At 35.5% G+C, this 27,698-nt stretch overlaps 2 protein-coding genes across 2 annotated transcripts; one reads left to right on the top strand and one right to left on the bottom strand.

The window, feature by feature from the left end:
* The first annotated feature begins 730 nt into the window (after nt 1-730).
* Nucleotides 731-5,883, top strand: tubd1 (tubulin, delta 1). Its single transcript, XM_066680143.1, has 8 exons — nt 731-1,312; nt 2,036-2,183; nt 3,770-3,986; nt 4,072-4,303; nt 4,603-4,767; nt 4,992-5,120; nt 5,353-5,536; nt 5,640-5,883. The coding sequence occupies exons 1-8, from the start codon at nt 1,162-1,164 to the stop codon at nt 5,740-5,742; spliced, it is 1,329 nt and encodes a 442-aa protein (XP_066536240.1). The 5' UTR covers nt 731-1,161; the 3' UTR covers nt 5,743-5,883.
* Nucleotides 5,884-6,769: 886 nt separating this feature from the next.
* vmp1 (vacuole membrane protein 1) lies at nt 6,770-27,219 on the bottom strand. Its single transcript, XM_066678073.1, has 12 exons — nt 27,098-27,219; nt 25,146-25,247; nt 24,674-24,806; nt 24,076-24,166; nt 23,882-23,992; nt 20,102-20,269; nt 18,986-19,117; nt 15,756-15,836; nt 12,264-12,380; nt 11,328-11,389; nt 8,313-8,415; nt 6,770-7,687 (listed from the first exon to the last, which is right to left on the bottom strand). The coding sequence occupies exons 2-12, from the start codon at nt 25,222-25,224 to the stop codon at nt 7,544-7,546; spliced, it is 1,221 nt and encodes a 406-aa protein (XP_066534170.1). The 5' UTR covers nt 25,225-25,247; nt 27,098-27,219; the 3' UTR covers nt 6,770-7,543.
* Between the last annotated feature and the right edge of the window lie 479 nt (nt 27,220-27,698).

Below are 27,698 nucleotides of genomic sequence, written 5' to 3'. Positions count from 1 at the left end.
ATTATTACAACTACTACTACGATAATTATTACTGAACCAGCAGTAGCTACTATTAGTTCTAACTGCCACGGATGGATTAAAGACATGTCAAATTTCATTGTACAGTTGTACAATTATCATTAAGCATGTCACATATTATATTTAGTTCTCAATGTATTAATTTTAGCTGAAAACCTGTATGCAACAACTGTGTTCCCTGTACAGGACGTATACAACTGTTTAAACACAATGATTTGACATTTGTAAAAATAAATAAATAAAAAATAAAATAAAATACAAATATGTTTTAGGAAAGCCTTTCTCTTACAAAATAGGGTAATCTAGTTATAACCATTTTGTTTAGTAAATATTAAAGTCTTCGGATGTCTGGTGGTTCCTTTCACCACCATTGTGTAAAATTCTAATTTTGCAGGTCCTTTGTAGAACAATGTATTAAACAACTAACAACACTGAATTACTTTGTTCACATTTAACCATTTTATTTTACAGAGAATTTATTAAATCTGCGAAATTACCCTGTTATGTATTTACTGAGTAGAAAAATTACATATATAAACATCTTATATTAAATCAGCCGACACTCTCAGTAATCCATTCACAGCCAGAAATATAAAGGTTTAAATCCCTCTGTGTTGGTGCAACGATTTTTCTGACTAACCTTTTTTTCATTTGTATATATATATATATATCACTCAGGGAAACGGTTGGCGTCGTATCCGGAGGAGGGAAACTGAAAAGCAAACAGGCAGCTACTACAGGCAGCTACTACAGGCAGCTAATGTAGCTACTTGTGAGGGAAAGCAGGCTACAAAGCGAGAGTTTACTTTTTTTTTTTCCTTAAACCGTTGTTTTGTGGTTCTTTCTTGGTCCTCGTCCGTTCTGCTTTGAAAAGTGCAGGCGGCAGGAGAAACATTGTAAAATTCTGATGTTGAAGCTCGGCAGCAGTTAGCAAAGGTTCAGTTAACGTTTACTGTTCAGTTGTGACTGGAGACCTGTTGAATGCGTCTCTGCAGAATTTTAAAAAGGGGAATCTACATTAGCAGCTTTACAAAGATATTACAGAGAGTTTAACATGTTCCTAAAGGACGTGTAGAATACCAGTACTGCGTACATGAACTGAATAATGTCTGTGTAGTTGAGTATTTCAGTGTCAGTTCAGTTATGGCCGTGGTGACTGTACAGCTGGGTCAGTGTGGGAATCAGATAGGACCCGAACTCTTCAACACAGTTTATGACGATTCCATTAGTGAAAAACGAAAAACATACGAGGAATACAGCCAGGGGATGTTTTTTTGGGAGAATGCACAAGGAGGTGGGTACAGTAAAAATACAAATGTTATATAGAAACATCTACCTGTACATCAGTAATATGTTGTCATGTTGACAGTTTATATATAAATCTGTTCATTTTACATGCTGAATTTCCAAATTAAAAATTTAAAGCCCAGTCAGATTGCTTTAAAACATTTTATGCACCACAGAGGGGCGACCGTGTTTAAATTACAGAGTTTCTGAAATATTCTGACAGGTGTCAGGCTGTATAAAGGCCGTTTCATAACGTAAAGAAGACTCCAATAATCCATAATATAGCGGTTTTATCTTGCGATGTAAACACACCGTTGCTACTTTTTATTTATGCCAATGTATTAAATGTCATAATTAACTCACTCTCACACAACCTGTTTGAGACACAAACTGCAGTGCAGCATTAATATTCTCTATTAAGCTTCTGTGTCTGATGTAAGGCTTTCACTATTCAGCAAATTAATTTCATTGCACTACAAATTTACCTCCTAAAATACAAGGAAGTACTAGCATTTTAAATGTATAACTGTAGTTTCTAATTTGTGACTGTGTTGACCTTACACCCATTAGTTTATTTTACATTTAAATTTACATTATTAATAGCGTCAGTCTTTAAAAAAAAGACAATGCAATTAATCATGATTAATTACAGAAAATTGTGTGATTAATTAGTTCATTATTTAAAACTGATTGACAGTTAATATTTACACATTGTTGTGTGTTCCTCTAGCCTTGGTGGCACGATCTGTTCTTGTTGACATGGAGCCTAAAGTGATTTCTCAAGCCATAGCAAAGGCATCAAAATGTGGAAAGTGGACATATGGTGAGAAAGCATACTTCTGCCAGAAACAGGGTTCTGGAAACAACTGGGCAAATGGGTGAGATGTTATTTGAAACACATTCATTCATTTATTCATCCATCCTAATCAAGGTTGGGGTGGGTCCGAAGTCTTCTCAGAATCACTGGGATCAATCGCAGGGTGCCAGTTCAACACAAGGCATCACACACACAGTCACTCGCACCTGTGGACACTTTTGTACAGCCAATCCACACACCCACCAACATATAGTTTAGGACTGTGGAAGGAAACCTGGAGGAAACCCATGCATACACAGGGAGAACACACCAATCACCTCACAGTCACCTGAAGTGAGGTTTTGAACCAAGGCCCCTGAAATTCTGAAGCTGGGTTTCAGCGACACCACCTGCAGTACCACTGTGCTGCTCATCTGTAATTTATTTAAAAAGTCAAACACAAATATAAAAACTATCAGAATTGTATTCTCAACTGAGCTTCTACCTACTGTAGCGAAAATATTCTGATCACATCAGGGATTAATTTTTGTATATAATTGTCTGTGCGTTATCTAGAGAATTTTAAATGTATTCAGCATTAGATTCAGAATACATATTAAAATATGTTTTTATAAAGTCTAAACCATCGTTTTAAATACTAGATTTAGACTAAAGATAGCACAGTGCTATCCTTTCATTTCCAGTAGCAAAACTGAAACCTTCCCTGCATTTCAATTCTGGTTTTAACTTGCCCTCGCCCAGTCCTTGTATCACCTTTCCCTCAGGGGAATCCCTGACTCCATCTTAAGGGTCATTCTGTTTCTTTATGAAGTAAAGTGTGTTAAATGAGTACTCAGGAGGGCGAGGGAATGAGTCAAAACTGAAGTTCAGTTCAGAAGAAAAACTTGCCTGGGAAAGAATTGCTATGAGATGCAATTTCTAGCAACGGTGATAAAAATGCTGGACAAAGCAGTGTTGTAACTTGTAACAAAAATAAATTCTTCACAATCCTTAAAATATCAAAAAGTGTCAGGCATCATTTTTAGAAATGTATATATTTTACACAATCATTAAGTTATAAACATTGAACAAATTCTCTTATGATCACGTATTGGAATCTTTGCCCTTGCGATGACATGACAGAGTGGAGGGTCTGCAGCAATTTTATATGCACATCACCAAAAAATGAGTTCAGTGGTATGTACATTTGGGTTTGTTTTCGAGTGTGAGTGTGTTTCGATAGAAAAACCTGATCCTTTTTGCTCCCTCCTCCCCTTGTAGTTAGAAGCCACTTGTGTGACGTAGGTCCTGGGACTGACTATCAGTCAGTTTTATTGTTGCTAATAATTATAAGCTAGATTTATTCAATGAATTCAATATAAAAATCAAAATAGATTGATATGCTTATACTACTTTCTTTTTTTTATTTCCCCAGTGCAAGAAATGTAACAAGTAACATCGCAACATGCAGCATGTGTTTGCTATTTCAGGCTAAATTTGTTAAGAGTACTACATAATTTTTTTTTTCTGAAATTTTCTTGGACTATTGCCTGATATTGATTCAGTATACTATTGCAACTGTTATTGATATGCCATCTGTAAGTTACACTCAAAATAATCATTATAGCATACAAGTGCTAAATATTTGTTGAATGTGCTTTTCTGTAGCTACTGTGTCCATGGCCCTCGTCTTAAGGAAGCTGTGGAGGAACTGGTCCGGAGAGAGGTGGAACGATGTGACCGTCTTGCAGGAATCTTTGCCCTGATGAGTGTAGCAGGGGGTACAGGTTCTGGCGTGGGAACCTTTGTCACGCAGTGTCTAAGGGATATGTATCCCCAGTCATTTATTCTCAATCATTTGACATGGCCCTATGGAACAGGAGAGGTAAATGTAGTTCTTATACTATGTATTAAGAATCAGCGAGACACCATTACACATATTTTTACATTTCTGTTTATACTTTTTGAAGGTGATTGTCCAGAACTATAATTCAGTGCTCACGTTGTCACGCCTCTACCAGCACTCCGATGCCCTCGTGGTTCATGAGAATGACACTGTTCACAAAATCTGCAGCCGGCTGCTGAACATCAAGCACATTTCCATGAGTGACATAAACAAGGTGATTGCTCACCAGCTGGGTAGCGTGCTACAGCCTGCGTACACTGCTGACTCACCCAATCACTTCAGCAGAAACCCTATAGGTATTAGTCGTATTAGTTATTTCTTCTCATTCCATTTAAAAAGCACAGCTGTTAATTTTTTTCTAACAAGTTTCACATTTTGAAGACATTTTATTTAAAACATGTTTGCCTCCCTCATGTCTAGAACGCGCACATGTTTATGGAGTGTGAAAAGAGTAATTTAGGGACTACTAAGCTATTTAATTCCATGTAAAATTAATAATTACATTCATAGGTATATTTTGATGGTGATAAAAAATGACTGACAACTCTTGGAGTAATTATTTCACGTTTTACTGTGATTCTTATACTTTGCGTAGGTGAATTACTGAGTTCCCTGGTGTGTCATCCTGAATACAAACTGCTAAGCCTTTGCAACATTCCTCAAATGTCTCATACCTCACTGGCCTACAGTTCATATACTTGGCCTGGATTGCTCAAGCACTTAAGACAAATGCTTATCGCCAATGCCAGGATGGAGGAAGGTGTGTGCACTAAAGTGATACAACTGTGCATTTGCTAGGAATTATTTTGTGACCATAAATATAGTTGATGTATGTAGTAACTATTATTGTAAGGACATTATTAAATTAATATTAATTACTTAAATGCAGATAACGAAAAGACATGTGCACTGACATTTTCTAATCAATGGGCCATAAAAAGTTGGATTATTTCTTCTTATTAAATAACTATTCTGGGATTTTAGGTATTGATTGGAAAGTATGCATGCCGTCATCTGGAGCGAAGTGTGTTAGAGACGGAGCAATGGGTTTTAACAGATCACTCTCAAACCTTCTGGTACTGAGAGGGAAAGAGGTTTCCAGTGCTAATACAGGCAAGTAGACCATCTCCATCTTTGATTGCATTTGGTATTCATTGTTTAAGGGTTTTCCATTTCATTGTGGTGTAGGTTTTTCTCACTGTAGCACTGTAATTTCAACTTGGCAAATGCACACAACATAAAGCAAAAATGGATCGTTTAGATGGTATAGCAAGGGTAGCGCCACAATTGTTTGAATTTAATTAACAACTGAAATTTAACATGCAGAAATTACTTGGGTCAACAGATGCCTTCAGAGACCCCACTTTACACGTGCCTTGGCTTCCACAAGAGAGCACTTTTAGTTATTGGAACTCCCCTTTGCCCTTCAATGGCTATGAGAAATCAGCCACTTTAGTCAGCAATAGCCAATCCCTGCTGAAACCACTGGATAATATTGTAAGGAAGGCTTGGAACATGTTTGTATCAAGGTGAGATAAATACCAAATTGTTTATGTAATATTAAAAACAGTATGTGCATATCATATGAGGAAGAAGCGTGTCTTGTAATAACCTTTTTTTCCCTCTCCAAAGAGCCTACATTCATCAATATACAAAATTTGGAATTTCCGAAGATGATTTTCTTGATAGCTTTACCATGTTGGAACAGATCATTTCCAGTTACACACATCTATAAACTACCCTCATCCTGAAAAATGCATGTTGCTTGTTTCTGGCTTGCGTATGATAAGATTATGAATGAATGAATGTAATGTTAACCTTAACCTAAAAATTAATGTGATTAAAGACTATACTTTTCTAAACACAGTTGTGTACCTTCACATTTAAGAAATTTATTTGAAGCTTTTATAATCAAACATTTGGGGGAAAAAAAAAATTAAGCTCCTTGATTCTTCACCAAAAGGTGGCTTCTCTTTGTCCAAAGATACAGCTGAGGAATTTGCTTCATTTATATGCACAGAAACTGCAAGTTTGTTTTATTTTTAATATACACAAATACAGTTACTTGTATACTGAAAACAGTTTTGTCACCATGCTAGCAACAGACAGTATGTGAGGTTACTGAGACCAGTTAGTTTAATCTAAAAAAAAACAAAAAAAACAATGCTTCAAAATGTAATGCTAAAACAATAACAGATCAAGGCCTTTTTTTTTTCTTTTTAAAGAATCTAGCCATTAAAAAAAATGTCATCCAAGCTTAACTCTACTGACAATATACTTTTAACATGCTGAACAAAAGAAGAGATCTTTCACCTGGAAAAATAAATTTAAAATTAATTACTGGCAACAAAATTAGCCGAACAAATGAAAACAAGGAATCTTGTAAGATGATCAACCCAAAATTTCAGTCAGCCTATAGACTGTTGTCGCCTTTCTATTTCAGAGCCAACACCAGTCTGATAAGCTATCTGACAAGCTGGGACAGTGAAGAACTGCTGCTTGTAGAACCAGCCTTGACAAAGAATTATGCAAAGTAGATGTGTATTTTTACACCTTTACCCCTTAGGAAAATTCAAACCTGCTTTTGACCCACACACACAGGAAAACATTTGGTACTTGTCTATAATATACACTTACCTCTTTAGATGGATATGTTAAGGTACAGTCTTCAAATGCAGGCTCTAAAAAGGATCTTACGTTCATTCAATATGTACAAATATATAAATAAAAGTGAGCTCATGGCACATAAAGTTATGTATTAATCCAATTTAATGTCAAACAGTAATAAGTCAACAATAGCTATGAAAAACTTATGACTTTCAGCTACACAAAAAAAATTAGACAGAAAATCATAAATGAGGCAGCTTGAGATTAAAATGTCCATACATACAGTATATGAGACAAAGCTAGTTTTTATGGTTTACCAGGTTAAAATAATTGTTTTTTGTCATAATTTGGTACAAGAGCTCTTCAGACTATGCACATCTATGTTAAGACAAATTATTTACACATGTGCAAACTATTAAGAAAATCATAGAAGTTTCGATATTGCTATTTTTGTATAACAAATAAAGAAAATGACATCAGATTTGTGTTTAAAAAAAAAAATGAACTGTCCCTGAAAACATCCATTGCATCTGCACTCCCATATCACACAGCTCACATAGAACAATGACCCTGCACATCCATACGGTCATCTAGAAATTAAATAAGTCATTCTAGTGATTAGAACTGTATACACTTCAATGGAAGCATGACCCTGCAATGTTGCATAAGGCATTGCAACAGGTTTTTAACGGCTCACAGTCTTGACTAGACTGCTTTGTCTCTGTACAGGTAAAAATCACACAGTTATAACATCTGATTTTAATAGTCAAACGCTACAGACAAGTGGAAAAAAGGAAACAAAAAGAAAACATAATAGTACATACAGAAGCACAAATAAATTAGTGCTCATTTAGCCATTTCAGGTTAAATGATTCTTAGCTTCCAAAATGGGAGCCTGAGATGGTGTACTGTGAGTTATGTGAGTGATATCACTTGGTTTTCTCCTCAGAGTACTTCCTCTGCTGGAGCCGCTTGGCATAGCTCTGTGCCATGGAGTTTATAATAGAAAGAATAAAATAGCAGACCATTACAAGCACCACTTTCTCAAAAACCCAGGACAGCCAGTTCTCTCCCTGCACAGAAGAAACAAAAAACACAAATGTCTGACTACACAATTACTGTCAGAAGTCATCTCAAGCCTTACACTGGCCACAGGCCACAATATAAGATATTATACTTAGGATATTGTCAACTACATAACTCAAATATACACACCAGCCTAACAGACAATGTTAATTCTAACAATATGAAGAAATTATATTTTATAAAATATAATACAGCTTTATAATTAATAAACAATAGATTAGTTATTATATATTGTCTATAAGTTATTTAACACTATTACAAAAGTAAGAATTTCAAGAAACTTGAACACAATCTGTTCTTCTAAACTAAAAGTAGTCATCCATTTTCATCCCTCTTCTCCACACCCTTCTTCCTCTTATTGGGCACAGTTGCGCAAGAAAAGTACATTTACACTTCCCTGGAGATTTTAAAGCCATAGTTTGCTGATCACGGGGAAATATAAGGAATTTAAATATAATTCAACCTTTCCCTTAAATCTTGTCTTACTACTGGAAAGAATTTAAAATAAAACAAGTCACACCCCATTTAATACTTGGTACCACAAGACTTCAACCGAGAAAAGAAAACTAAAGCTAAAAAGACAGAGAAAATGCAAAAATGTCAGGATCTTACTGCAGGTGTGCCATCTCCAGCTGGGTTATGAAGCTTAGTTCTCTGTGCTTCCAGATACTGGCGGAAAGGTTTCTGTAAAGAGGCTCCAACTCCAGGTATGGCACTGCGAAACAAAACAGATTATATTAGGCCAATAATCACTTACCCAGAAAAAATGCTGAAGGCAGACCATCTATATTTGCTATAAACATCCAGCTCTATGCCAAGGGAGCGCTCTGACTGAGGTGCCTCAGCACACTGGAGACAGAGATTTTTGAACCCGCACTTATATTGCTGAGCTTCCTGTTGGAACTAGTCTGAGGCTATTAATCAGGAAGTGAGTCGATATTGTGTCATCAGTAGCTTGTAAGAACTGCCCTGGTTTGAAGGCGTGTCTGCCAGTGACACGCATCTAATGAACTACACAATCACACATTTAAAAGAACATTTTAAAAGAAGCCTAAAATATTATTAAGTAGGATGATCATTTAAGAACATACATAATACTGAATTATAAATTAAACATGGATTTATTTATGATGAATTTTATAAATTGAGAGTATAAACAGCATTACAAAGTCTTCTTAGGATGAGTCATGGTGCCAGTTTTTAAACTTTAAAATATATTTTAGGATTAAATGTGTTAAATTTCACTTTTTTATATAAAAAGTATTATATATATATATATATATATATATATATATATATATATATATATATATATATAAAATGAAGAATTATGAAAATTTAACTCATTTAAAAAAAATCTGAAACAATAACAAGTAGCTTAACCTTGTTTCAGCACTCAACATTTAGTTTACATAATTTAGATTTCTCTCCATTAAAAAAAAAAAAAAAAGTTTAAATAATAATAAAAAAATATTTAACCAGAAAAGAAAAAGAACTGAAAAGCTCTCAATCAGTCATGGCACGAGTCATCCAGCCCCATATTGCTGTGAGAACAAGTAGAACCCAACCCATTTTGAAATTTCTATGTCAAAGATCAAACCAAGACTCTCTTAGGGGCCTCACCACTTTTCCTTTCATTAAATTTAGTCACTGCATTCCCTTATCTCTCTGAATTTCATCATGAAAGATGTGTGGTCCCAATTATGAATGAAAAAGAATTACGATTCAACATCTGAGAAGAACAAAACTCTAACCGTGGACTCCCTATCTCTAATTTTAACTCGGTGTACTTGATCATAGAACTGCAATCTATTTCTCACTAAACCACAAGCCATCTCCATAAATGGCATTTCTTTTCAGTCAACTCAAAACCAGACAGCACTGCACACACAAAGCTATTAACATAGCTGTAATAAAGGAAAAGCTCAAAGCTCTTTAGTTGATGATGATTCAACGGAACAGCTTAGTCTGACCACTGCCGTGAGAAACTGATTCACATGCAACAGCAAACATTCAAAGTGAAAGAAACCTACACAAACAAGAACTGAGCTAAATGCCTTAAGGTTTCTCAGCATGTAGATTGGGTAAATTATTAAAAGGTTTCAAAATGTTTAATAATTACCTTAAATAAACCGTTGACTATTTTGATTTGTGTAAAACAAAACATAACTCCTTTTAAAATAAAGCAACAATTAGCTTAAGGGTAATTGTATTGTCCTTTTTCTTATTTCCAGTTAAATAAAACACTAGTTTCATTACAAAATATTATTCCTTTTAAAAATATTCATGCAAAATAAAACTACACAGAAGCATCAGCACATTAAGACAACATAAAATATCAAAAAATGCCAGTGTTTGTGTTCAGCTTGTCTGTACTTCAGTTTCTGAGCAACTTGCTTTAAGTTTATTTGGGGTTTTTTTGTTTGTTGTTTTTAATTTGATTTTAATCTGAAATCTAAAGCGATATGTTTCCTTACTTTAAAAGTTTAGTCTTGGAAGTTTTATTAAAACCGATACATACACACAAAAACACCCCATTCCAGAAAAGTTGGGATACTGTCTAAACATGCAGTAAAAACTGAAATCTGTAATTTGTTATAACACTTGAATATTTATTCAACAGACAAAAGGACAAAGAAAATATTTTCAGTGTTTTCTACGACAGACTAAAGTCTATTTGTTATTAATAGATGCCTGCATCACACTCAAAAAAAGTTGGGAGTGAGGCATGTTTATCACTGGGTCACATCATATTTTCTTTTAGCTACACTTTTTAACTGTTTGGGAAATTAATATACTGTTTGTTTCAATTTGCTAGTGGAAGTTTGGCCCATTCTTGCTTTATAAAAAACTTGTGCTGCTTAACACTCTATGGTCAGTGTTGGACACTTGTAACTTAGAGGGAGGCCTGGAATTGTCCTGCTGAATGAAAGAGTTCCTGAAAAAATACATTGTCTTGAAGGCAGCATACCAAACATACCAAAATAAGTGCCATATAATGGTGACTTGCCTGGTTAAAATAAGGTTAAAAATATAATAAATCTTTTTTCATATTTTACAGATAGATTTTGATGTAGATTTTCCAAAAACAAGCTGAAACTTGGACTTCCCTGAAGCTAGTGGAACATGCTGTGGATCAATGACTGAAAATTCTCTCAGGAAGTTTGGTACAAAGTGGTTAAACTGCTAATTGTGGAATCTTTGCCTTTGTCCCTTTTTTTAGAGTATGTTTCAGGCATCACATTGTATTGTTTATTCATATGTACAACACACAATCCGTTTTATCAGTGAAAACACTAATAATGTTTTCTTTATACTTTTATCAGTTAAAGAAATGTTCAAGAGATTCAACAACTTTTCTGAATATGTTTTTATTCCACCGCAATATAACATAAATAAATATAAATGAAATTACATTGAAGACAGATGCTCAGTTTTAAATGTAAACATCTGAAAAATAACATTATTTTTTGCTGCTTTAAAATCACATCATGATTCGTGTTTGTTTTTTTTGCTGGAAATTAATAATGCTTTTTTAAGTTTATATTTTGTCACTTCAAAACTACAACACTACCAGAAATTGGGAATTCTCACATTTTTTCCTTATAAACACATGCTATTACTCACCCAATCAGAGAAACCATCTGCTCCACTATGTGCTTGCTGAATGTTATGATAACAAACAGTTTCTGTGGAGAGATCAGACATGGACAGAGAGTTTCAGACAATGAATCAAGAGTGTGAAGTGTAAGGGAGATCAGATGGAAAAAGGTCTTGTGGGGGGGTTTGCTGAGAATCAGAATAACTTTTAGAAGGAGAGGATATGACAGGCAAAGCCTTGAGGCACACTGTGTCTGCAGTAGATGCTGAGAGACCCCCCCCCCCCCCCGCCCCCCAAAGAGGAGAAAAGGTGAGATCATAGACTGACACAAACCGATGATGTGTCAGCCAGCTTTGATGACTGAAAAACTCCTTGAGGGACTCTTGTTTGCTTGACTCTTGTCTAGAATGTGTAGTCATTGTTTTCATTTATAAAATAATAATAATAAAATTATATATTAACCAGATTGCTGGTGATGAAGTGTGTACCTTTCCTGCTGTTTCAACCAAGAAGTCTCATTACAGTACAGATTGACATGACTAAACTTAAATTATTAAAAGAAAACAGAGACAGGCCTATATAATTCATTTTCTTTAAATGTAAAATATTTTCCTTATGCATTTTTACTGCATTACCTTCCCTAGTGTCCATGCAGTCAATAGTCAATTTAATGAAAAATGTAAAACATTCTGATGATTTTCCACAATTGTTCAGGGTTTTCATTTCTTTTATTTTATAAAAGAGTGTGTAACCTGTTTTGCATGCCCAATTATTGCAGCCCTGGAGCATTCAGAGAAAAATAAAAAGCAGCCTGTGTTTTTTGGTGCCCACATGTTCCTGAAATATTAAAAAACCTGTTAAAGAATAATCTTTAAGAAGAAAAAAACTGAGAAGGGAAAGACTGACTTTATTAACTATTGTATTGTATTTTTAAATTATTTTAGTAGTATCTTTCAACATACCTGAATGTGCATTTTGATTACTGCCTTTCCGATTAAAGTAGCTCCGAAAAAAGTCCAAAATGGAATAAGGAAGTGGCCGCATGTAATGCCAGCCAGGTCAAAAAGGGGATTTGGGATCTGTAGAGGGACAAAAGGGGTTGGGGAAACAATAAAAATAATTAAGGCATTAATGAAATGCATTTTCAGAATGAAAAGTTTAACATAAGCCATGAAAACATGTTTTGTTCTTATAAATATACCGGGATTCTCTACTTCACAAAATTATTAAACTTTATTAAAAACAATTATGGAAAAAACAAAGCAATGGATATCAGAGGTAAAATACCACAAAATGTAAAAATCCAAAGTGAATTTAAATGGCCGAAAGAGGGTGTCAAGTATGTGTGTACATACATATATACATTCCCAAAAAAATAAAAAATAAAAATACTTAGAACAATGGTCCACACTCCCCCTTTCCCAAATAGGCCATTCTGAGAGCCTCTTTTGATAATTTGGATAAATTGATTTCTCAATTCATATGGCAAAGAAAACATCCCAGAACTATATATAAAATAAATAACTACAGTTACTTTTAAAATCTGAAAAAAAATATGAATCGTTTTTGAACCGTCTCAACAATCTCTCTATTATCCAGCATTAGACATGAAGACCTTTATGCCTAACAATTTAGATACAGGGTGTAAAAAATGGTCAGATTATGGTTTAGCTCAATTATCAGATATTGGAGAAAGACAATATTAAGACATTTGAACAGCTAAAAAAATTAATTCAATCTCTCCAATACAGAACTTTTTTTAGATACTTGCAAATAATACACTTTATGACTACACACAAAGAATAGGAACAATCTTGTTAGATTTAACCCAATAGAAAATGACCTCATCGAGACTCAATTGCAAAATGCAGGGGGGAGAATAATTTGTAAATTATATCAAATATTTTTGTCTATAAATTATTCTTTAAATATAAAACAACAATGGGAATCAGAATTAAAATAAGGATATAACAGAATAAATGGCAGGAAATATGTACAGAAGCAAATTTAGTAACAAATTCAAATGGGAATTTAAATAGAATCACTTTGAAATTAATTTCGGAACATCAGGGATTGTGTCAAAGATGAACCCAACACACACTAATTTATGCTGGAGAAATTGTGGACAACAATTTGCAAACCATACTCACATATTCTGGCTACTCATCTGGATTTTTTTTTTGGAAAGACATATTTTATGCTCGTATTGTATTTAAACAGAACATCCTACATCCCTAAAACTCTATGGTGGCAACATTGGGAGTAATACCCGACGGTAAGGAGGGATTGTCTGAGAAATCTCTCTTAAGAATATTACTCACTGTTGCTTTAATGTGTCACCATTAAATGGATGAAATCAGACCAAATGAATGTTTTATTTTAAAACGAAGATACTTTGTAATATGGATTAAAACACAATAAAAATTAAGTAAAAAAAAAATCAGGTTCAATGATTATGGTTTGCCTGAATTTCTTTAAAAATAATGCTTTTTCTAAATAATACATTTCTACAGATATATCCAAGGCAAATCCCACAGATATTTCTCATACACCTTTGTCTCTGGAAAAAGTGTGTATCACCTGAAATGGTACAAAAACAAATTCATTCATTCACAGTCTGTAACCAGTTATCCAGTTCAGGGTCACAGTGGGATTGGAGCCTACCTGGAAGACTATCTCACACCTACAGGCACTTTTGAGTAGCCAATTTTGAGTACCAACGTGTGTTTTTGAACTGTGGGAGGAAACGAGCACCCAGAGAAGCCCATATGGACACGGGAAGAACACACCAAACTCTTCACAGACAGTCACATGGAGCAGGGCTTGAACCCACAACCCCAGGCTCTCAACCTGTGTGACAGTGACACTATCAGTTGCGCCACTGTCACTATTTACTGCGACTTTTTAAAAGTTATATGAATCTTCTTGTAGAAAACAAAAGAAAATACATAATATTTGTCATTGGAAAATACATACCCTTGTCATTGGAAGGTCTGGAGATGCTTTGGTGCTTCATATCAATGTCTTTGTTTACATTAATAACAATTAATTAAATAATAAAAATAGTTTATCTAGTCAGTTGCTGACAGTGTGTGTATGATCATGGAAAGCCTGTTATTTTCTGTTCATACAACGCTACAAAGCTGAAACACCATGTTGAGATGACATTAAAGCAACTCGTTTACCAAAAAGTAACAAGAGAACATTTAAGAACCGTAACATTTTATCAACCAAGTAATCTATACTTGATAAAGCAACAGGGCATCGCTGGAACTAGATATTTATTACTGACTTACATTTCTACAAGGGTCCAACTGATAAAACAGTGCTGTAACAAAGTCTCGTTTATTTTGAGTAACACCTCGCTCTGGTGTTCTGGTTTAATTATCCAGAGATTTTGTCCATTTTCGTGTAAACGTAAACAAAAAGTTGTGCAGATGTAATTTACTCATCAGAAAGTCAGTAACGGTGAGATGTGTCCATGTATTCGTGTCTTTATAGGGACAGACAAGATTTCAATTTGTTAAATATATTGTAGAAAACAAAAGGCTGAGTCACATAAATATTCTCCAAACATAAAAAAGAGACTATGATAAATATTACCTCAACAACGTTCAACACATTTCTGTTTGAGGCTCCAGTAAAACACTGAGCTGCACCGCAATGGATGGTGTATCTACAGCGCTGAAGTGACACAAGCGTGTCCCAATTCAGCTCTCAACTCTCTGACCCCTTGAACATGCATTTTTTAGATCCCAAAATGAGTACTTGTCCAGAGAATAAAAGAGGACCTCTGGTCACCACCGAACGGTTTCAAATTTAGTTCACGAAAGAATAAAATAATTTACGTGTCTTATTTCAGCACTCAAGATCCATTTATTCAATAATTTTTCATACCCACACTTTTGTATTCAGTATTAATCAAAATGTAAGTCCTGTAGGTTTTAGTAAAGATTTAACCCATAACAGAGACGTAGACGTGCTCTGACAAGGAATGAGAGTGATTTCAGACACATCCTCTGTCAGTCAGTAAGCACATATGACTCTTCTAGGCCAGCTCGACAGGAGGTCCGACAAAAATCACTGAAACATTTACTTGTATTTCTGAATTTCCTCCTCTTGCTTTAATGACATTTTACACATCAGTAGTATAGACATAAACTGGTGCACAAGCCTCCGATGAATCACTTAGAACCCAGTCTCTGAACACTAGCTACAATGGGGAGAGCAGACACATGCATATAGATACATTTTTTAAGGCCTTAAAATGGTCAATATGAATAACATCTTACATCTTATTTCTTCTTCATTGTACCCATCAAAATCTTTCCAAAATTCTACAATTTTGTTTTACAGTCCTATAAATAAATCAGACTTTAGATATGTAATTTTTGACCCCATGTACTGAAACTTCTGGAATCGATAAAAGAATATTAGCAGAAAGAGGAACTTACTGAAGCACAGGCTAGAATTCCTAAGAATCCCACTTTTTGGACCATGTTTTGAACAGCAAGTTTTGCTCTTGTTGCAAAGTCCTGCAAAAAAACAAAGAACAGTATGAGGTCTTTACCATAAAATCCATCTTGTTATGTCTATATTAAATAAAGATACACTAAAAATAATTAGGAAATTAAAATAAAATACAGAACATCAACATGAAATAAAAAAACAACCTAAACAGAGCCTGATCAATGTACATATTTTAAATATAATGTTTTAATGGGGTACTAACCAGAATTCCCTGCCAAGCATTTGCCACTCAAGCATCACAGATTTAAATGTGACCCTGTCTAAAGGATACATGACTTTTCCTTAGACCCTGAAGATGTAGACCATTCACTTAAATTCACAGGGAGAAAATATGCAAAAATTTGAAAAATATTTTAAATGCCGTTTTTTTGATTTATGATTTAAGAGTGAAACTCTCCTTCACAGTTCATTAAAATTCTATTAACACAGGCTGGATGTATATATTGCGAAAATGCCACAGAGTAGTTGAATTTACCCAGTTTTTTTAATTGATTCAGCTGGGTAAGTTTCAAAAGAATACTTAATTCATGAATTTAACATTAATGGTATGTATTCTGAGTTTACAAAAACACAACAGCTTCCAAATGGAAAATGATATTCCTGACTTTCAATTGTAAATGTTATTCAAAATATTTTTTTAAATATTCTTCATTTATTATAAGGTTCTAAAAACTGATTGAACAAAACCAATGAATGAGTGAATGAGACACTGAAAAATGTCTTTGAAATTCAAAGTGGAATATAGATGTGAAGCAAGCAGGTATTTAAACCACTCGTGAGCAAATCCTGTGTGGTTAAACCTAGCTCACCCTGCTTCTCAAGCTACCTTAATGTGATTAAACCTTGCTCTGTCTGCTCTACCAGCGGAATAAAAACTCGTTTAACCTGCTCAGGGAACTACCCTGTGATAAATCATTTAGTTGGCCCCTTCCGCAAGCTACTCCAGTGCAATTAAGACCAAACCATTCAATAAAGAGCCACCCCTGTAAAATTAACCTCAGTCGTTTGCAAACCTGTACAACAAAGCTGTATGATATTTTAAAATGGGAAGTCTGACCTAAGAATATGGCATGTTGAATGACTCAGAGCAATGCAAAGTAACTGAACACTGATGTGCTGTAAACTTGACAACACAACAAAAAATAACTGAGTGCTAAGCGTCAAGCAGGAAAAAGTGAATATTCTGTTTTTGTTTTCCAGAATAAAAAAAAATTAGTCACAGTATTTGTGGGGGCACATAATTCTATTGTTTAGGCCTTTTAAATGTCCATAAAACTGCCTCCAGAGGTTTGGCTTGTTGTGTAAATGGTAATCTTGAAGAAGTTGCAGGATTCGTTTTGAACCAAACTGTACACTTCTCATTTCCTTGAACGATTTAATAAAATACACAGATTTCATCACTGGGTGGGGACTACTCACAGAAATTCAGTTGAACTGCTGTTTAAAGGTTTGTTGGTTGGGTTGAGTCATGAGTGAGCTCTGGATGAAAATTTGTCCAGTACAAATACATATGCACACTCCTAATGTTCCTGGTAGAAATATGATGCCACAACATTGAGCAACCGAGTCCGTTTAGGCAATACTGGAAAAAGGACATGTATACTTAAATCCACCATGTTAAAATGTGTACACAGTGTGCTGAAATAGATCATGAAACCCCACTATGCAGTTCAGACACTTGGAATTGCATTCCATTCCAGTCTGGGGAAAGGGCAGCTTTTTTGCTGATGCATCATGTGCTGAAGGTATTGTGCCGAATACCACTTTTAAGCATTTAACCAATTAAATTTTCTCCCAGTGAAAAGAGCAGGCCATGTGGGGTCCACTCAGACACTAACAGGCTATAATTAAAAGGAAGCTGTCCTTCTGAGTCACCCCTCTGTTCAAAGAGTTTACTGGAAGTCAGAGGAGGGTTTTCAAAGAAGCAGTCACATGACTAGGATCAGTAAACCACAACACCAAGGCCTGACAGGCGTGACACAGACACATAAGAAACTCAACGCTGACAGGGTGCAGAATAGTGCCATCTGGGGGGCCAGTACCTTGAAGTTCAAAGCCATGAACAGTCTGATATTGAAGAATGCCCTGTGAACTTATATTTAATCCCAGATCCCAGGACTTCAGGGGAAGGTGCTCAAACAGCCCGTTTGCATATAATAAATGGACACATTTTGTGCTACAAACCAAGGAACAGTTTTCTGCGTTCTAAAACACACACCCTATCCAGCGACCCAAAACCACCTCCAGTTTATGTACATTTACAGACATGTTCTAAGAATTTTACTTCTTTTAAATTATGCTGCAAGTGACAAGTAAAATAAGTTAAAACTTTCAGGCCCTTCTGTTTGATACCTCTGAAAAAAAAAAAATATATATATATATACAATTGTATTTATAAATATTAATTGATGCAAAATCTAATCAAAACGGTGTTTTAAAATGTATTTCTCTCACACAAAATAATCATTGGCACTGGACATTTTAAATTTGATCAATACTGAAAACCAACATTTGATGACATATTTTCTGTACTACTAGCAGAATGCTGTGACTACTGTACTACGTCATTAAACTTTATTACATTCATCAGCACAAATTGTATGACATTCCTCTGTAATCCAGATGGATTTAGTCCCAATAATTGACACTTATGTATAATGCCTCTTCATTGAACTCCACCTAACAAATAAAATATCACGTATTGGTATTGGCTCGCATTTTCCATCCAAAAGCTGTATAGAAATTTGGCGTGTGTAGACTGGAAATGTAAAAGTGGTCTTGAACTATGAAAATGGGCCACAACTGTCAGGAAAATTCTGTCAGAGAAAATGAAAGAATTATTGAATTGGATTTAAAAATCAATATGATGTGTAAAGCAACATGCTCCACTGCAGCAGATTTGTTTGCTTTACATCCAAAGCAAGTGTACCATAAAAGCTGTGATAGTGTAAGCAATTTTGACCCAAAATGTACCACCCGACAGCAGCAGGTTTGTTGCCACAAAAAAAATGTTCCTACAAATCTCACACAGTTGATCATCAAATTTTGCCCAGACGTATTTAGGCTGCAACATCTCATGCAGTGTGACATGTGCAATCTTGACCACTGTTCTCACAAAATGTACAGCCGGCTTATCACTAGCAAGAATTCTCACCTGCGCGGTCTGTGCCTGTTCTAGCATTTCTTCAAATTCCTCATAGTCTTCATCATCTGGTTCAGCTCCAGAAAGACGCGCTGCACGTGCCATGAAGTATGGAGGCAGTTCTCCTATAGCTGTGCCTGCTCCCTGCACACACAAAAATCAAGACATGTTCAGAAATCATAAATGCTGTTATTTTACGCAATAATAGCTTAAGAACATAAACACTATAAAACACTTGAAAATAAAGGGTATTAAGATGATTCATTATACATTTCTAATTTTGAGAACACATTAAATCTTAAACAACACATTGTAATTAATAATTTAGAGAAATGTATCTATAAAATATTTTATATTCTCTGCCTGAGATTCCAACAATATTTTACAAACATAAGCCATTCTGGATGTTAATAATTATTAAATTAATTTGTTTTCAGAGTCATTAATGATAATCTACAGTTATGTTCCTTATTCTAGGTCCAGAATATACAGCTTTGTCCAAATTTTTAAAAACCCAAAGAAGTTGTACTGTAATAGCATTTTAACCTAATTGTATACATTAAGCTGCAACATAATTGCTTTTTTATATTTCAAATAGTGAATCCAAACCTTACAAAACAGTGGGCCTTGCTACTAACAAATGTAGAGTTATACTACCTATTGAACCTATTTTGTAACTTACATTATAGATATTCACATCAATAAAATATCTCCTTTACCAATATTCTATCTTGTACTTGGAAACTAAGAATGTAATCTGAGATACTGATATTTAAGTAGAAAGAATATAATTTGTTTGTGACGTGCACTATATGTCCAAAGGTTTCGGACATTCCAAATTTCTTGGGAAATGAGGTGTTTTAATACGGAGGTTGAGCATTTGGTCACTAATGTTTTTATTAACTTTATTTTAGTGCTTACCAACTTCCGTTCACTTTAACTACTTGAATTACAGCTTTAACCAAAAACATGTGTTAGCTAAAGATGTTTACTGCCAGCCAATTATAAACATGTGTGGAAGACAACTGTAATTTCTTTTTATGAGAGCAGAGAAAAGGGAAAGCCTCTAATAATAAAAATCGGCAGGAATGAATGTAAAGCATCCAAGCACGTCTGCAATCCACTCACCCACATGCAGGCCTCCAGGCGGACCTTTGACATGATGGTCCAGAGAGAAATGCTATCCTGCACCACCTCCTCTTCTGGACATATGATCTGGGTTGGGTATGGAGGCTCGGGGAAGTTTACAGAGCCACACTCGTATGCTGCCAGAGTTACAGAGGCTATATGTGGGCCCTGCAGAGAAAAAGAGAGACTTAGTTAGCCTTGCCATATGTAATAAGCCTGAGGAAATCAGCCAAGGTTAGAAATTGATGGCAGTTGTGAATTAGGTTTTTTTTTTTTTTTTTAGCTGTGATGAAAGGGCTACAAAATATCGATGGGAACATAGCATAAATTAAATAAATTTCATACCTATACAATAACTTCTTACAAAAATGATGATTATCCATATAGCACATAATCATCAGCTAAAATTAGTTTGTGACAGGCCAAAACACATACATTTTGATATTTGATATGCAATAAAACACCAGATTTATCAAATCACCACATTAAAAAGCCCTTATTGACTTGAATCAGCTTATGAGAAGTAAAAACGGTAAAGAGAGGCTGGAATTACAGGCAAAACGGCCAGCTTACTGCAAAAATGAAAAGCAATGTGATATATTTGAAACATTTACTGTTCAGGAATTTTAACATAATTAATCGTACTGTGCATTGATAGAGCTGGGAGGTAAAATTTAAAGCACTGTTTGCTCACAAAAGCACTCGCGGCTAGACTAAACACTGGTCATATTTAATCAAGCCAATGGAAAGGGGCCACACAATAAGTCAATGATGTCAGTTCAGCTTCTCCCAGGGTCTACAATGTGGGAACCTTAGTGGGAGAGTATTCCATATACAATATGCCATGGGTCAAGCAACATTGTGAACATATGACACACTTCCTAGGCGTTAACATGGTGGGACCCACTCTGGTCTGAGACGTCTGACTACACTCAGACAATGCCAGGTATGACTTGGTTACCATTCAACACACTGCTTAGGGCAAACTCTGAACCATTTTCAAGTTTTTACATAAACCATTTTGGAAACAATCTGACAGCTTTCAGTTCACCAAGCTACACTTTGTGGAACAGAAATCAGCAGCAGTGGACATTTCTAAGCAGAAGCATCCGGCCGTGACGGCTGCCAAAGTAAGGAACCCCTGCAGTCAGCAGAGCTGAAATCATCGAGTCAGGAACACCTCAGTTCCAGGCATAAACTGAGCATGATCTCATGATGCAGTCATACAGCAGAAGGCTGGCAGTGCCTGATCAGGTGATCTCACACCAGTCAGTATAAAAATATCTATTTCCCTCTACAACATATGCTAGACATTATTAAGCAATGGGGTTCATTTCTTTGATTAGGGCAAACATCTTCTTATGAAGTGTGAACTGTGAACTAGGCTTTTTTCAAGCTAAAAATTAAGAGCAGAGCTACATATACTACAGACCACTTATTGGTCAAATTCAAATCCTCACAGAACTGTCATGCATCATCATTTATGAGAGCTGACATGTCTAAAAATTTAATTTATTTAAGTTAAAAAGTAAACAAACCAAAACCAAGCTAGTCAGAATCAGAGTCTGTGAATGTTCACATTACATTTACAAATATGACACAATGTAGACACTCTTCATTCACGGACTGTAATCACTTATCAAATTCAGGTTCACGATGCGTCCGAAACCTACAGAGAATCATTGGGCGCTAGGCAGGAACCGGCTTTCTCAGGGCGACACACACACACACACTCACTCACTCACACCTATGGACACTGTTGTGTAGCCAATCCACCTACCAACATGTGTTTTTGGACTGAAGGAGGACACCTGAAAACCTAGAAGAAACCTACGTGGACACGGGGAGAACACACCAAACTCCTCACAAACAGTCACCCAGAGCAGGGTTCGAACCCACAACCCCAGGACCCTGGAGCAACACTACTCGTTATCCCCACGGTACAGCCCTACAAAAGGACTGAGTATAGGACCCAACCTTATTATCCACTATGCTATACCAAACAAATGCAGAGTACAAGCCACATTAGGTCTTTAAGTTCCTCTACTGTTGCATTCCTGTTTATAGCAGTGCATTAGAAACCATGTGACCATCCAGACGTCCTCCAGGAAACCTCACCTGATTCTGGGGAATGGAAACTGGGAAACTAAGACAGGTATGGACTGTTCTGGGTTTATATTAGAAAGTGTACTGCACTGCCAATTGGAAAACTCTTTGTGCATCACTTTAAAGCACACATCAAGATTGCTATCAGGCTCTGGTCAAAGTTCCGTTCTTCTTTTTTAGCTCTGCAAAAATAGGTACGTTCACTTGGCAGTGGAAAGTCTGACAAAGTGCATGATCAAAGATTCATAATCATACCATGTTATACTAGACAGTCCAGTGTAAAAGTGTGAAAACTAAATTAATTGATATAAAAAAATAAATAAATAAAAATATGAAGAAAAAACTGAAGAATTCTTGGCCCAAAACTAATACTCTGACAGGGCATGATTCCCAAATTTTTTTGTCAGAAACAATTCAACCAGACATTTAAGGAAAAACTAGAAAACATGTTTCAGTCAGTTTCACATCCATGTTTGTCAAAACACTCATGAACATTAACCACATGCGAGTCATTGCATCGGCATGATGACTTCACAAGAGTTCATCAGAAATCAAGCGTCTCTGACCACTGCCTGATAACTAACTCACTGGGAAGGGGAAAACTAAATCATTTTTAAAAAAGCTCCACCATGTGGATAAACCGTGAGACATACAAATTTAGAGTAGCTGAAAAGCCTTCTCCGGCAGTGAGGGACAATTGCTTAAACAAGTTTCACCATCCCCTGAAAACTTTCTAGCAAATGGATGTGTTTGACTTAAAATGATCAGTAAACAGAAAAGATTAATAAAAAGAGATGGCAAAATTTAAATTTCAATTAAATGGTCATGATACATAAAAATGTATTGGGACCAAACTGATCTAACAGAGAATCCTCCATATTCTAGATTTGGAAAAGCTGACAGCTGATATGGGGGAAAAGTTCCACATTTAACAGAGACAAATTTTTATAGCCTACCCTCTGGGTAAAAATCATCAGTCATTATCAAACACAAACTGAAAGGCCACATATATATTTCCATATGTCTGAAACACAAAGAAGGCTAAAAGCTGAGCCTAGCTGTTAGAGCCTAACTTGCATTTCTAAATTTAAAGTGGAGGTCATTGTTTCTCCCCATTTCTATTTTTTTTTTTTTGGGGTAATATAATATTCTTTTCATTCATATGTATACACACACACACACACTACTGTGCAAAAGTTTTAGGCACTAGAGATCATGAGATTTAAAAAGCTATTTATCTGACCTGCAAGTGTTTCTTTGCAAAAAACAAACAAAACACCCAACATTACAATAAAATCAAATAACATTATTCCAGTAAGTGTGATATTGTGTGTGTGAATGTGTTGGTTTAACTTTTTCCATCTCTCCTTGTGGCAGTCCGTATAATTTGAGGTTATCATCCAATACCTAGTTTTACTGGGTAATAAACATTGATTGTAAGTAATGTGTGCTGTTGATTTAACAAATTCACTCACACCTACTACTTTACAAAACATATTTATTTCTTATTTGTTTTATCTTATTTTTTGGATTTACTGTGATTATATATAACTTTATTCAAGCACCACACTCACTGAGAAGGCGTTAGTTTAAATATATATAATTATCTTAGGTGTCTAAGACTTCTGCACAGTACTGTGCATATACACACAAAATTCTTTTAATAACCCTTACCAAGTAAAGAAGGAAGGTGTGAAGGCCTGTGCCAAGGCCTACTGAAGACAATATACCCAAGCCTACCCAGTAGGCACACCACAGGATCTTCTTCTCCAAATATTGCACATACTGCAGAGAGAGGAGCAAAAGACAAGTGTAAGAGAACAGATCATTAACAAGCATCTGCTGATATCATGTAGGTCATCGTTCACCTTCTGATGTGCTCCTTCTATAGAATAGGCCATTGAGAAGACTGTGAAAAGCACTATGACCAAAAACACAGCACCTCTTCTCTGCCACAGCCTAAGTCAAGAGGAACACAGTTAAAATATTCACTGAAATTCATTACATGAACTCTTTATAAAATTACTGTCTAATAGGTTTTAAAATATGCTTTTAGCCTAAAATGCCATTATACACTTGGTAGGGCAGGAACTCATTAAAATGAAAAACATTTAAAAAAAAAAACACACACCAAATTTCCAGCACCGGTAATTAATTAAAAAATTTTAAGGGTGCCAAATTGATACTTCTCTGGCACCATGGCACTGATCAAAGACCCTTATTTACATATAATAATGTTCTACATTCAACCTAAAATATATAAACCCAGACGACTGGTGAAGGTGTGCTGGTGTTATGAATACTAAATAAAAAGGCCACAATCTGTGGCTACATTTGAAAAATTGGAGGATTTTCCTTTTAAAAGGGTTTGAAATTGCTATAATATATCCCAAAGCCACTTGCTTACAAACAAAAGCCATTCACCTTGACTTGTAACATAAACAGAGAGAAAAGTAAATTGCTTACTTCCATGTCCACTCCTTCAAAATAATGAGTGTTTCTAGGAAGGAATACTGGAGAGTGAGAAAGGGCTTTCTCCACAGAACCAGTGAGAGACGCTCTTCTCTGTCCGCCTGTTTCTTCTCTCTGAGTGACGCGTCTAAACACACAGAGCACAGGGCATTCACACACACAGCAACATCAGCCATTACATAACTACACTCAGTGAAAAATTCTTTTTAGTCTGAATCCAAAATGTCACCTCAGTTATACACTTGTGTGAGGAAGAAACGTTGGAACTGACATGAAGGAACAGCCACGTGTACTTAAAGAGATAAAGATGGCAGTTGAGCATGTCTATAAATAGCCCAGCTACTCTCCAATCTGTTTATATATTCACAGGGGTGATATCAACAGTCAACCTTTGACCAGAAAAACTGGAATTTACATCGTGTCTGGTTAGTCAACACACAGGTTACTCGTTAGGCATCATACAAACCTGTGAAATTTCCATTACGGCTTTCTTTAGACCCCACTCTCTTTTGAGGTAAATCACAGTCTGCTCCATTTTCAGCCATCTCACACAATTGTCTTCAAACAGCTAAAATAAAAAAGTAACAATGAAAGAATGCATGAATGAAAGAATTAATTTTTGAGATTCATTTAGAAACATGTGGAATTATATATATTAAAAAAATTGGTTTGAAGAAAGAAGCAAGTCCCCCACAACACTAATTCATCAAACATTCATTCAAACTTGATCCTCTTCATAATTTAATATATAAATAAAATATACAAAAAAGATTGCAGCATATTCATTGAACAACTTGACTGTATTTTGAAAACTAAAATAAATTTTGAATTTGATGCAGGCAACACAATCAAAAAAGCTGGGACAGAGGCAAAACAAATGTAGAGAAAATTCAAGTAACATCATTTGAAACATTCCACAATAAGAAAGTGAATATGAAAGTTTCACTAGAAGCAGCCACCAAAGGCTCAGTCATTTCCAACAGAGAGGGGTCCTGCCTCACCACTTTGTGCCAAACCTCCTGAGATAACTGTCAAACAATACTCTTCAACTGAAAAATCCCACAAATGTAGGTCTTTCACAATCACATGTATATAATATTGCACAAAGATTCAGTGAACTTGGAGAAATCTAAATCCATGCATGTAGTGGTAAGGCAGGAAACCACTGCTTAATAAGCACGACCTAGGGACCTTCAGATGGTATACAATGTGTTCACTTAAACTCTAAAACTATCACACAAGGAGAAAGACCTACCTCAGTTCTAAGACGAAATGCTGCCAATTTTCTCTGGAAACAGTTTTTTTTTAAATGACATTAATTAAAATCTAGAAGTAACCTAACATTTCCTGTGTATGCAAAAGTAATGCCCACTCCCAATGTGGGCTATACCAGGAAATGTTTTCATTTTCTTTTTTTTTCCCCTTATATTAAACATACAGACACTACGATGTAATGTATAACAATATATAACATACAATATATGTACATACAAAATGTACATATATGTCTTATAAAATAAACAAGACAAATAATTTTGTGAATGGTTTTATCTCAAGATAAAACAAAATTTGTAATTAATTAATTTATATAGAAATATTTGAAATATTAAATGTACATTTAACTGCTTTATACAAGCAACGGGACTTTACCAAATGTCTCATTTTCTTGTTTTGTGCCACAAAATCTGTTTTTCACGTATTTAGCTTGGATTAATTCTGAGACACCGACAGTCAGTTCAGACATAAATCTCAACCCAGTGCAGCCCGTTTAGGGCTAATCCTCTGATGTCTATAGCCTGAGAATGACACATGAGTTTTAATGAGGGAAATTGAGACCTGAGTGAGTGGTGTGGTGTGAAGAGCTGATATGTGACCATTAGCCTTGTGTTAAACACTGAAAGAGTGAGTGAGTCACTGTGGTTGCGGACTCTCAGCTCTAACTCTCAATAAAGACATTTGTTCCACATTAAAGCTTCTTTTGTTCAAAAATCTCCCCTCCACGACCCTCATTAGCATGTCAGCTAACCAGTTGGGAGCTAGGAGCTAACTCGGCTAGCCGTCACAGAAGAACACCACGGTTTTCTTATTTCGACCGCCGTTCCACCTTAAACAGCGCAGGTAGAATAGAGCTGCTGCGCCATTTAAGGTGGAACGGAAAGAGGATGATGCCAGATTTGGTTTCATTAACAAAACAGTCTACTGGTTTGAAAATATAAGAAACGAAGAACGGAACCGTCTTCTATGACTTTTATATTCAAATTGTTGTAGATGGTGCTAACTATAAAACAATGAGTTGAGAGTTCGTTGTGAAGCTGTCTTGGTATTCTGGGGCTACAATTTAAGCTAGAAAATTGAAAATTAAAACACTAGAAGCGCAGTTTCCTTTAACAAGCCTCACATGGTGAACTGTAATGTTACCTGGAGGCTCTAAACAGCTTCTACTGAGTCCTGGAGAGTCTCTTCGCTGCCGGTATGAAGCTGGAGACACGAACACCGGTCTCTGCCTCAACAAGAGCAGCCACTGATGTCTTCACAAGATACAACTACTCTACAGAATAAAAGTCTCCCATATATTTAAACACGTTACAATGACAAAGTTCTGCCTTGAGGAGCCAAAGTGCAGTAATTGTGTCAAGGGTCTGGACACACCAAGGTAAATCCTCCGCTGGCAACAAAGTTTAGGTCATGGATTTATTTTTTGAAATTTCAAGTGCAACAATTGTGTTACGGCTAACCATACCTGGAAAAACCCACAATTTACACACACACCAGCTGTTATGCCCCTGAATATAGTATATTCAGCAAATAACTAAAAAAGTGCACCAACTACAGAAAAAGTGCACATTTGACTAGATATAATTTTTGGATTGGGCTTTGCTGTTCTTAAAAAAAATAAAAAAGACTAATACTAATATAATGGACTAATATTAGTGCTAGGGAGCAGCTGTTGCCTCAAGATTTGAGACATAGGCATGGGCCAGCAAGAATAAATGAGGGGTGGGTTCAAACCATCCACAGC

Source organism: Hoplias malabaricus, chromosome 1 (genome assembly GCF_029633855.1).
Source record: "Hoplias malabaricus isolate fHopMal1 chromosome 1, fHopMal1.hap1, whole genome shotgun sequence".
Lineage (NCBI taxonomy): Eukaryota > Metazoa > Chordata > Actinopteri > Characiformes > Erythrinidae > Hoplias > Hoplias malabaricus.
Note: the sequence above shows the minus strand (reverse complement) of the source record. Positions and strands in the feature narration are given on the sequence as shown.

Coding starts and splice junctions, on each gene's coding strand:
- tubd1 (XM_066680143.1), top strand. CDS start 1,162: ATGGCCGTGGTGACTGTACAGCTGGGTCAGTGTGGGAATCAGATAGGA. Junction 1,313..2,035: donor TTGGGAGAATGCACAAGGAG/GTGGGTACAGTA, acceptor GTGTTCCTCTAG/CCTTGGTGGCACGATCTGTT. Junction 4,768..4,991: donor CAATGCCAGGATGGAGGAAG/GTGTGTGCACTA, acceptor CTGGGATTTTAG/GTATTGATTGGAAAGTATGC.
- vmp1 (XM_066678073.1), bottom strand. CDS start 25,224: ATGGCTGAAAATGGAGCAGACTGTGATTTACCTCAAAAGAGAGTGGGG. Junction 23,993..24,075: donor TAGAAGGAGCACATCAGAAG/GTGAACGATGAC, acceptor CTCTCTCTGCAG/TATGTGCAATATTTGGAGAA. Junction 20,270..23,881: donor ACACCTTCCTTCTTTACTTG/GTAAGGGTTATT, acceptor TTTTCTCTGCAG/GGCCCACATATAGCCTCTGT.